The sequence below is a fragment of the Carassius carassius genome, chromosome 36, assembly GCF_963082965.1.
Source record: "Carassius carassius chromosome 36, fCarCar2.1, whole genome shotgun sequence".
Lineage (NCBI taxonomy): Eukaryota > Metazoa > Chordata > Actinopteri > Cypriniformes > Cyprinidae > Carassius > Carassius carassius.
The window spans coordinates 12208994-12221848 of NC_081790.1; the positions used below are offsets into that span (position 1 = coordinate 12208994).

Genomic DNA, 12855 nt, shown 5'->3' on the forward strand with positions numbered 1-12855 from the left:
CCATATGCTCACTTTACATTCATCGACCTTAAAAATGGCTTATCATCTGAAATATGTATGTAGTAGCAACTTTACATACCAGCTCAATCTAATGTTTGCCTAAAAAAAAAAGTGCACTATTCACGTGTTTGTGTGGACTGTGGAAGCTGAACAGTAGTGAGCTTGGGCTACTGCAGGACAGATGGAGGTGCCGGTGCGATCACTTGCTCTTAAAATACTTCGTCATTTTTGGTCATACAGATAAGAATGCATCTTTTGCGTTAATGCAGTGTACTTGCTGTTTTTCCCTAACACATTCATAATTATTATATTTGCCGGTGCTCTGTAGCAAGCCTTTTTTATTATTATTTTTTGCATGAGTGCTTATTAGGCTATGTAGGCAATTAAAGGCTCATTATTATGATTTATATGGTTTATTAATAAAAGTGCGACTAATAGTCAACTAATAAACGACTACTAGTAGACCAGAAAAATCTTTAGTCGAGGGCAGCCCTAAATGTATTCTGCACCTCTAATTATAAACCAACATCTTTTTCACCCATTACATTCAATTTAGACAGCATGCACATGCAATATGTAAATAAAAAGCTGTCGGCATGCTATCAAATATACACACACACTGATAGGGTGTATGAGTGTGCATACACGCCCGTACTAAAGCCCAAAAGTCTTTCTTTCATAAGCTCCAATTTAACAGCACTGAGAGACTATCTAATTAAAGAGTGAGAGGAGACAGATGCACTTGGGTGGGATGCAGCAGTCAGATTCTCTGCACATGGTTACGGATAAAAAACACATGAAGATAAAATAGAGGAGTACTTCAATTGAAGCGAATGCCGACAATCTTTCAATCACGAGCCCTTCACAAAATCAAAAGACTTCCGGTGCTGCAGTCTCAGAAGTTAAAAGGTTGTCTCCCGGAGGCGTCAATGGCAAAGCAATGACATCAAGGAATCAGAGGAGGAATGTTAAACCATGAGTTTCAAGAACTTCAAAGTCCCTTATATGCATGATATGACAACAATGGTATGCAAGATCAGGATGATGATGACATCAGCATGTGAAGTCACATGCAGAGTTTCACATTTGCTTGCAATCATGACAGAAAATGTTGTTTCATATCAGACTGAAGCCATTCAGTGATTTCAGTGGCAAGGAGCTCGGCAGCTTTTATAATTACAGTCCCTGTATAATGTTCTGGTGTGTTTGAAAGAAAGGGAACACAATTACAGAGATCCTCATCTGGCGTGGCTGTCAGAATTGTGTTTCAGAGCGTGTGCATTCCAGAGTGACAAAATGAGAAAACCAGGAAGGACTCATCAGTGGAACGCCATAAAAAAATAAAACGAGAGAGACACCAGCACACTAAAGACACGGAGAAGTTTTAGTGCTCCAACCAGGCCGAACGGAGATCAGCATCTGGGCTGCAATCTGGATATTTCCATGAATGATTACAGCACGTGTGAGTCCACAGTGGAAGGATTTTAGGAGAATCATTTCCAAAAAAAGTGGCTAGACCGTTATCCTCTGGTTGAACTGGGACACTTCGTTCAAACACACCAGCAGAAAACTAGTGATAGACCAGTTTTCAAATAATCTGTATATCTTATTTTGTTATCTTATTTCTAACATTTATAAACAAAATCTTATTTAATTCCTGTCATACATGTACATCGCTGTGAATTTATATCACACAGATGTACATGTAATTTTAGATCATATACCTTCCAATCTATGCAAGGGTAAATACTTAAATTACTGAAAATGCTACAATACAATTCCTTTAGAATAAGAAAAATAAATAATAAAATTGAAATGCCAAGTCATACACATTAATCTTGAAATATGAATTTTGATTTGATTTGCACTGGCCAAATTTGGTCACGTATTTAAATACTCAAATGCATTTCTTCCAAAACTGAACGGAATTGTTCTGAATTAGCAAAACTAAACTGCTGAATTGTGATTGGCAAACGCTTTGGTCAATAAAAGATTTAAAGTAAGCAAAGTAAAGAAGTAAAAATAAATAAAGTATTGCTGTCAAATGATTAATCACATACAACAAAAGATAAAGGTTTTTGTACACATACATATATACACATACACACACACACACACACACACACATAGAGAGAGACATACACCATATATTTAGAAAATATTTACCTGTATTTATGTATATTTATATAAATGATATAAATATATTTAATATATTAAATGTAAAAAAAAATTCTTAAATATATACAGTGCCATGCCCCATTTCAGTTTTTTTTTTTTTTTTTTTGCATGTCACACTTAAAAGATTCAGATCATCAAACAAATGTTATTATTACACAACGATAATGCAAGTAAATACAAAATGCATTTTTTGTAATTTGTTAAATCATGAAAGATCTGTGATTAACAACATTATTTTAGAAAGCGGACTTAAATTTCACTAGCCAAACCCAGCCCTGATTACTTCCAGACCTGCTGAATCAAGAAATCACTTAAATAGAACCAGTCTGACAAAGTGAAGCATGCTTAAAGAGCAACACATCATGCCACCATCTAAAGAAATTCAAGAACCGATGAGAAACAAAACAGTTGACATGTATCAGTCTGAAAAGGGTTATAAAGCCAATTCTAAGGCTTTGGGACTCCAGTGAACCATGGTCAGAGCCATTATCCACAAATGAAGAAAACTTGGAACTAGGGCTGTGCAATTAAAATCGCATGCGATTGTCATGCACATCTCATCAGTAAAGCCAGTCCCGTGAATAATCGTGAATCTCCATCACCTGCTTTCAGATTGAGGGGCATTCACTACACAGAACCGTAGTTCACTGACAATTAGGCAATATCACGTTCATAATCGCAGATGAATCGCATTCGATTTTGAAATTGATATGGCCTAGCTTGTCAGTGAACTACCAGCTTTACTGACGAGATGCGCATGACAAATCACATGCGATTAATTGCACAGCCCTACTCAGAACAGTGGTGAACCTTCCCAGGAGTGGCCGGCCTACCAAAATCACTCCAAGAGCGCAATGACGACTCATCCAGGAGGTCATAAAAGAACAACAGGACAACATCTAAAGACCTGCAGGCCTCACTTGCCTCAATTAAGGAAAGTGTTCATGATTCAACAATAAGAAAGAGACTGGACAAAAACGGCATCCTTGGGAGAGTTCCAAGGCAAAAGCCACTGCGGACCAAAAAGAACACAAATGGCTTGTCTCACATTTGCCAAAAAATTATCTTAATTATCCCCAAGACCTTTGGGCAAATATTCTGTGGACTGATGAGACAAAAGTTGACATTTTTGGAAGGTGTGTGTCCCATTACATCTGGTGTAAAACCAACACAGCATTTCATAAAAATAACATCATACAAACAGTCAAACATGGTGGTGGTAGTGTGATGGTCTGGGGCTGCTTTGCAGCTTCAGGACTGGATGACTTGCCATAATTGATGGAACCATGAATTCTGCAGAAAATCCTGTAGGAGAATGTCCGGCCGTCAGTTTGTGACCTCAAGATCAAGTGCACTTGGGTTCTGCAGCAGGACAATGATCCTAAACACACCAGCAAGTTCACCTCTGAATGGCTCAAGAAAAACAATATTAAGGTTTTGGAGTGGCCAAGTCAAAGTCCAGACTTAAATCCAATTGGAATGCTGTAGCATGACCTTAAACGGTCCATTCATGCTCAAAAACCCTCCAATGTGGCTAAATTAAAACAATTTTGCAAAGAAGAGTAGGCCAAAATTCCTCCACAGTGATGTGAAAGACTCATTATCGGTTATCACAAACAATTGCTTGCAGTTGTTGCTGCAAAGGGTGGCAAAACCAGTTAATAGATTTAGTTATTTGATAGCGATTAATTGTTAGACAGCACTAAAATAAAGTAATAAAGCTAATATCAAATCGAATAACTAAATTCAAGAATTTCTTCAAAAAGACAGAAATGAATTATTCAGAATTTGTAAAAATAGAATACTGAATTATCAAATTGATTCACTTTCAAAACACAGATTCTCACCTTTCCATATTCATTTAGAAATGTCGATCTTGGATTTAGAAGTTATAAAATCCCCATTACAAAACCAATTGCAGCTGATTTACTAGTTTAACACACTATTTGTGACAATCCAATAAGTTCCAAAGATGTCCATAAAAGACACTGATGTGAAGCAGTGAAGAGGGCTGCTTCAGGGGATCAGCCAGCCAAACATAGTTCACACCAAAAAAATGCTGATAAGTGAAGTGGGATATTAGAGAAAACTCTTGTGGGAAACGAGTGACCACTTCACGGCCCCAGCATGGCTGTGAAGACTTGCTGAAAACCAGGAAAGACTGTTGTTCACTGATAAGTAAAAGGCATTGCATTCAAAGTGAAACAAAACAGAAGGTAGTAACAGTTCTGGTTTTCACTAAGCCAGACTTGACAGACAAAAAAAAAAAAAAAAAAAAAAAACACACCCCACAATGGCTCCATCTAAAACAATCAGTACTAAAATATTATGAACGTTTACTGATTGGTGACATTGACCTCAGCATGAGGTCATTACGTCTCCAGCTAGTGTGGAGAATGTTCTTAAATCAGAGTCTAATCCTCTGCATTCCAAGCATTTTATAACATGCTTAAAGCTTTCACTGCACCGCCTCAAAGAAATAGTTCACAAAAAAATGCAGAATTGCTGAAAATGTCATTAGCTTCAGGCCATCCAAGATGTAGATGAGTTTGTATCTTAATTCGAAGAGCTTTGGAAAAATTTTGCATTACATCACTTGTTCGCCAGTGGATCCTCTAAAGTGAATGGGTACCGTCAGAACGAGAGTCCAAACAGCTGATAAAAACATCACAATATTCCACAAGACTCAGTTCATCAATTAACATCTTTTAAAGCAAAAAGATGCATGAGTTTAGTGTAAAAAAAAAAAAAAAAAAAATCCATGATTAGGACATTTTAACTTAAAACCGTTGCTTCTGGTCAAAATATGAGTCCATAATCTAGAACAACATTTCCTCCAATGAAAAAGACCACCATCTGTTGCCCCTCACATCAACATCCACCCACATATTTGTTCCGAGCTGTTTTTGCTTGTAAACAGTCCCAGATCTTTGCATATTTCTCTCTTGATTCAGACAAGACAACGTTTAAATGAAGACATAAATATTTAGGATAGAGGACTCATTTTAATTAGAAACAACGGTCTGAAGGTAAAAATTTCGTGATGATGAATTTAAATACATGTAGCACAAGACGTTAACCGATGGACTGGAGTCGTGTGGATTTTTGTGATGTTTGTACCAGCTGTCTGAACTCTCACTCTGACGGCACCCATTCACTGCAGAGGATCCAATGTTGAGAAAGTGATGCAATGCTAAATTTCTCCTAATCTGCTCCAATGAAGAAACAAACTCATCTATTATAAATTTCAATTTTGGGTGAAATATTTATTTAAAAAGGAGCAGAATTACAAACATGTCAGCGAATATATGCTTTTGGGAATCCCTTACTGGATAAGCGTTAAGAATCAAACTTATTTCCATATCAATGCCTTCAGGACATTTTAGCGATAACATCAAGGTTGTCCCACAGATAATGCAGGTGTTATACAGAAATCAGAAAGCACCATTACTAAGTGGAAGTCTAAACTGTCAGTAAATTAACAAACACATACATAAACTTCATAGGCCTCTCATTAAACCCTTCCAGGGCTGCGAGCACACACAAAGAGAGGGTTGAGTTGACAACACACCAAACACAAACAGCCTTTTGTAAGGAGCGCTGTGGGCACTCTGAGAGACCCTAGGGATTTCCATGTGTCCCAGGACGATCTGCAGCAAATGCTAATAAACTGGGCCAGAATACATCATTCTGGAAACACTAGAATATACTCTCAGCCTTGAGAGGAGAGGAAAGGTGGGGAACTGTGAGAAAAAAAAGACACCATGGCAACAAAACAGCACTTAAGAAAAGAAACAAGTCAGGATGGATTACACTTTGCATGAAATCTACACGCTTTCCCTTCTCTATGTCATAACATCACGCAAAACAAAATGACTTACAGGTGTTTTGCAATGTTTAAACAGTTCTTCCTTGGCAAGTTTCATGTAGAGAGGCAACTTTTTAAGCAAACCAATACTAGACTGACTTTTGATGTTTGCAACCATTGACTGTAGTTTACAAAACTCTACACACAAATGTATGTAAAACAATGTCATCACACTATGGGTGACAATGTCTCCGACTAGTCTCTTGCACAATGCTACGTAATGACCTCAAAACTCTTAACATGATTTTTAAACTAATAGTTTGATGCATCACATGACCAGCTCCAAATGTATGGCTTTTCTGATATAGTAAACTTGCTCAGTAGCTCACCTGGTACAGATTGCATTTTATTGTCAGGTATGGTTCTCGAAAACTTGTAGAAAAGCTAAAATTACATTGATGCTTCAGCTAATGTGTTTTTATCTCACGTTTGCTTTTGGTTAGGCTATAGGTAGGGTTTAGTGTAGGTGGTATGCTATTTTCAGACACAGAACATTACACTCACCAGGCATTTCATTTCTCTGCCTTCATACAAACAGAAAACAACAAAATACTGCCAGATTTACTTTCATCTGTTTTGGATAAAACCGATCATACGTTAAGTGCCACTCACCGGACATTTCACTTTGAAAGTGTCACGACAATGTTCAAGAAACATAATAACATCAGAAACGTTGCCACAGGCAAGTTTTTTTTTATGTGCATGGTTAAAAAAAAGGAAATGAATCATATTTAAATCCATAGTAGAGTATTCAAGCTATGACTTGGCTCCCAAAATCAGTGCATAAAATGCAAATTCTTTAGAATCATCATAACACACTCCAAGTCATAACCAGCAGCAGAGCAAAGATCACAAAAATAACAATGACCACCACCCTCCACGGACAGCTGCAGAAAGTCTAATCAAGCAATAGAAAGAAGTTAGAAACTACACACAGCATAAAAATGTCACTGTTAGCCAAAGACCACAGTCTCATAGAAGACACAGGGTTCATCTCCCCACCCAAAGAGAGACAGCTGCTTGATGAGGAGGTCACTGAAACATGGCTGCCCTTCATGCTCTGGCAAAAAGCTGAGCCGGTCATCTCAGAGATTAATGCTGCACTTAGAGATCACTGACTGTCTGTTTGTTTCTCTCTTATGTTAACAACAGCACCATCGCAACACACACGCACACAGACAGCATCCGGAGCTGGCCTCTCCATTATTGCTTGTGCTTAATCCTCTTTTGCAGCAGAGGGACAGATGAATGAATCCCAACTCTCTACAGCACTGACATCTCATCGACCCTCTCTTTAAATGTCACAAAATGTTAAATCGATCTGTGTCGGCTATTAAATCTCCCTGTGATCCTTAATTTCAGAAAAACCTATCTATTTTTGAGCACCTCAGTTTGGGGGGAAAAAATAGCTGGCAGCGCTCTGTTTTCAGTCTTTGATGGTGCCAAGACAGCTCATCTTGATCCTGCAGGGTACAAAAGAAGAAAACTTTTCGTGGAGAGGCACAATATTCATTAGGCTAGCTGAGTACTTGTTATAGACTAAGAAAAAAAATGACATTCAAACTTCAGAAACAGATTTTCTTCTGATTGTTGCAGACACCATACTTTTTATGGCTGTCAAAGTTGACATGTATTCTTGTAGCATCATAAAAGAACCACTGATGTCACATGGCCTATTTTATCAATGTCCTTACTACCATTCAGGACCTTGAACGTGGTAGTTGCATTGCTGTCTATGCAGGGTCAGAAAGCTCTCGGATTTCATCAAAAAAAATCTTAATTTGTGTTCTGAAGATGAATTACGGTTTTGGAACGACATGATGGTGAGTAATTAATGACAGAATTTAAATTTTGGGGTAAACTAATCCTTTAATTTATTTCGAAATGTATGTTTAATGCAATAATTTTTAACATTTATTGAATTCAATATTATTAATGTTTCACTTCTACAGACGAGTTGGAATCAAACTGGTCACAAATCTAGACTACCATTCATAGTGCACAGCCAGCAAGATTTATGTGAAAGAAATCTACTTAAAAAGGCTGCCATAATGTGATCAAAATATAGTAATATTATAAAATGTTATTACAACTTAAAATATCTGGTTTCTCTGTTAATATACACACATTTTAAATGGCAAAGTTTAATTTTCAGCAGTTATCATTAATCCAGCTATTCCAGCCTTCAGTATTACATGAGCTTTCAGAAATCTTTCTAATATGCAAATTTGGTGCTTAAAAAACAATGTTAAAAAGATGTAAAAATGATATTGTGCTGCTTAATTTTTTTTTGGAAACCATGACATTTTTTTCCAGGATTCTTTGATAAACAGATAACTCAAATCAATAACATTTATTTAAAATAGTAATCATTTGCAACATACTTTACTGTCACTCTTTATCAATTAAATGCTTGCTGAATAAAACTTCTTCTTTTAAAAAACACTTTCTGACAGCAGTGTACATGTGTAGCTCTCGGAGAGTGTTAAGTGGTGACATCAGAATCACAACCGGTACAGAAGGTGAGCTCACTCTCCACCACATGACCCTGTGCAGACCAGCTCTCACAAGCACAGATGAAAGGGTCTCTATAAAGAGGTCATTCATTATTCAACCTTGCCCCAAAGCAGTGTGACCTGGAGTGCCAAAGTGGAGAAATCTCTACTCCTACAACCACAAAACATGCATGTTTTTCATAGTTTATTCATGAATAAACAATGAATAAGGAAGCTAGCTAAGACATCTTAATGAGTATGGTGTATTGATGCCTTAATGGTCCTGCAGACAGAACACTTTGTTTTACCTCACAGATTCCATGTCACAAGCATTACAACATTATCAACAAAATCATGTTACAGATGGAGCTTACTCGCAGATGCACCGCCGGCCCCGTCCATTCTGTCTTGATAAGAGAGAGCACTCAGGGGGCCGGGTAGCAGTGATTTAAGCTCTAGAGAAATACATAGAGATTGAGAGTGTTGAAAGGATTGCATTTAACACCACTAATGCTTCAATTCCCACATCACATTTTAGTGCTTTTATCAATCACAAGAAGAGTGGTCAAGACGACAGTCAAAGAAGAATTAGAAAGAAAAAATACTTCTATAATTTACTCAGTGCAAATATTATTAGCCTCTGATATTAGTGGTTCCTGGTTCGGGACTGGCATGAATTTAAGACCCCCGGAGATGCTGATTTTTCCAGACCAGGTGGTGCAGAGTTGTTCCATATTAGGCACGGGATCCGACACCAGTTCCCTATTGGTGGAATAGGGGTTTTGGCTGACACAATCGGGTAACAGAAAATCTTATTTTTATTTTTTTTTTATGCAATGCAATGTCGTCAACATTTTGTATTATTGTATTAAATTTGTATTATTGGTTGTTAAAGTATAGTTTGTAGCATGTGATGACACAAACCATCACTCAAATCAAGTGCTCAGGCAGAATAGGAGATCTTTTTTTTTTTTTTTTGGTAAACTACGTACTTCTCTATAGCGATGTATGCTTGAATTCTGCAGACTTCTCTGGTGGTCTCAAAAGGATGTTAATATTAAGATTTAAATAGTTTTACTTCAATTAATTAAATAGCAATTTAACATACATCAAAATTATGACCCAGCTCCACTATTTGAATTGTTAAATAAGTACAGAAATGTCAAATACAGTCACTACTGACATTTGATACATTTAAAACTACTTACCATTCATACATGTTGATCTTATGTTAGATAATACTTTAGGAAAACTCAGTATTCTTCAAAAACATGGAATTTTGTACCCCAATCTTAGTAACGAAACACCCAAGTAATCCCTCCCTATTCATTAAATGTACCATGATATCTATACAAAAGGTCTAGATACCTATCACTCGACTGAAATAACACGACGCATGGAGAAAATCTGCCTTTAACAAAGAAAAAGGCCTGGGAGAAAATTTAAAGTCCAAGTTATTAACCAAACAATTTGATTCAGGGATAAAAATGGAACACTGTGACAGAGACAGAGAGAGAAAAGCAATTAAGATGACATGAATGTGATGGAGCGAAGAGCAGTTTGAGAGAGAGAGGTAGAGAAAGACCGGGAGTGAGGGAAGGAGGGAGGGTGGGACACACAGAGTGGAATGCCAGGGCTAATCCCCAGCTCCTGTGTGGTATTTTAACTGTTATTCTTTCCTCCTCTCTCTCCTCATTCCCCTGCCGCCATTACTCACTGCAGTGCAGGGAATGACCACACCATGTCTGGACAAACCTAAGGACAGGAGACGCAGTGGCCGACCCCGCTGGACACAAGGTCTTAGAATCAGCTGGGCGTCTGGCCTGACATTTGTCTCCTTAAAGGGATAGTTCACCCAAAACTTCTGTCATCAATTACTCACCCTCATGTCGTTCCAAACCCGTGAGACCTTTGTTCATCTTTGGAAGACAAGTTAAGATATTTTTGACCCTACATAGACAGCAGTGCAGCTAAAATGTTCCCAGACACATAAACGTAGAAAGGATATTGTTAAAATAGTCCATGTGACATAAGTTGTTCAATAATAATTTTAAGAAGCTACGAGAATAATTTTTGTGTGCAAGGGAAAATAAAAAAAATTTATTCAACACTTCTCCACCTCTTCCCATCCACTGCCATTATCGAGAGTACAACAACGTATGCACATTGCATTCCCCTGCTCGTAAAAAATAAGGTTGTTGTATTAATGATAATGGTGGAGGACTGTCCCGGGACAGAAGAAATAGTTAAATATCACTATTTTTGTTTTCTTTGTGCACAAAAAGTGCTCTCGTAACTTTGTAAAATTAGGGTTGAACTGCTGATGTTACATGGATTATTTTAATGATGTCCTTACTACCTTTCTTTGCCTTGAACGTGTCCGTTACGTTGCTGTCTTTGAAGGGTAAGAGAGCTCTCCGATTTCATAAAAAAATATCTAAATTTGTGTTCCGAAGATTAACAAAGTTCATGTGGGTTTGGAAGGACATGAGGGTGAGTAACTAATGACAGAATTGTCATTTTTGGGTGAACTATCCTTTAAAAAGAACAGGATGTTTATAAGCCACAAAATACTAAGAATAAGTCCCAACCTTTGCTCCCAGACCAATAAAAATGCAAATGAAAGACCGGAAGAGACAAAGTAAAGCTTTAAAACATTCCATCGAGGTCCAAACGTTTACTGCAACATTTACCAACAGTTCAGAGACAAAACGACAATTGTTTAATGCCCAAGGCCCGACAAATACTGGAGGATTTGCTGTGAGTGAGTGAGTGAGTGAGTGATCGATGGGGCGCGAGGACGCCGTCTCAAACCGGTCACTATGGATACCGGCCCGCTGTGCACGAGCCGGAGCGCGGTGTTGTGGTCTGACCTCTGCCTGCATGTGTCCCCTGCAGCTGCAAAATGATACACAGCTGAAGTCCGTTGCTAAAAGAAGGCAACTGCGGTCGTGACAGGTGTGCTCGAAGACACCCGGACAGTCAGGGGCAGAACGAGTTTGACGGTCAACGAGCAGCGTGCTTGTAGGAAAACCTTGTTTTAAATTAACTGCAAGGCTGCAGGTATGACCATCTGAAAACCGCCTTAGACCAGCTAGAAACCAGGTAGTAAGCTTACATTCAATTCGTTTTATTTTTTTTAACAGAGATGCATTGCCAAATAAGCGCCTAACAATGCAAATGTCAAACTTGGGCCACTTACATAAAATGTTACGTTACTTGTGATGAAGTTACCAGAAACTGTGAATTGCTAATCTATCTAGAAAAACTTCTAGTTCAGTCCATTTTCCGATTAACTTTTAGTCGAAGGTAGCAAATGAAAACAAGCTCTATTTTTCTGCTATGATGAAGCTAAAAAAAAAAAAAAAAAAAAAAAGCGCAACATTTGGCGTGGATTACGAGCTGGCAAACTGACTAGCATTCCACTGCCAATATAAATGTCAAGCGGTTACTTCGAGGATCCGACTATTCTTTAAAGATGCGAGGTTAGAAATAAAAGGTATATATATATATATATATATATATATATATATATATATATATATATATATATATAAGCTGCTTGTTTTTCGGTTTCTGCTAGGATGTTTCCATGGCAGCTAAACCTCAGTCCTCGTGCGAGATTCCTGCGTTCACACAATCAGCGTAGTTTGAGGGAAAATAGCGGACCTGGTACAATTAAAAAGGTTAGACTTTGGTTCTTGATTAAATATTGGCAAGGTATCTCAAATGAAATCGGCAACACCTAAGTTTTAGAAACTTTTTGTGTCACAAACGACTTTGCACGGTGACGCTCTGAAGGACTGTCCGCGAGCCCAGAACGGCGTCATGTTCACGCGCTCAATACTTTCCACAGACTGCTGGATTCCCTCAAAGTTTGCAAAGGGTTTGCGTGCGCACGACACAGCAAATAAGGCATGATCAAACCTACCTGGCATAAATGATAGCATGAGCAGGACTCTAACATTCAGTCCCGGGTGGATCGGTTTATTCCTGAGATAATGGGCAGTCACTGTCAGCGCCATATCGCCGCCCGTGTTCTCGCTTCTCTCGTTCCCCGAAACTCTGAAAGCTCCTCAGCAACAACTCCATAGGGACAAGGCTGCGTCTGGACCGTACCACTCCGCCTCTCCGTGATGGGGGTGTGTAGTTTTACCTGAATCGCAGTCCATGCAGACCATTATTTGCTAAATAAGATGATGGACAAAAGTAACTGACTGATCATGAAGTTATATACTTTTATAGATCACTTATATAGATCATCAAGTGTTTATATATATATATATATATATATATATATATATATATATATAG

General features: G+C 38.0%; 1 protein-coding gene across 2 annotated transcripts in view; it reads right to left on the reverse strand.

Annotated features, from left to right (window-relative positions):
* The window catches only part of nectin3b (nectin cell adhesion molecule 3b), a 60635-nt gene extending 47948 nt beyond the window's left edge, over nucleotides 1-12687 (reverse strand). Inside the window, exon 1 of one of the 2 annotated variants that reach the window (XM_059526288.1) lies at nucleotides 12473-12687. In XM_059526288.1, coding sequence (XP_059382271.1) covers nucleotides 12473-12566 — 94 coding nt within the window. In that variant the 5' untranslated portion in view covers nucleotides 12567-12687. The remainder of the gene's footprint in view (nucleotides 1-12472) is intronic. The other variant, XM_059526287.1, reaches the window with a different exon arrangement.
* Nucleotides 12688-12855: the final 168 nt, after the last annotated feature.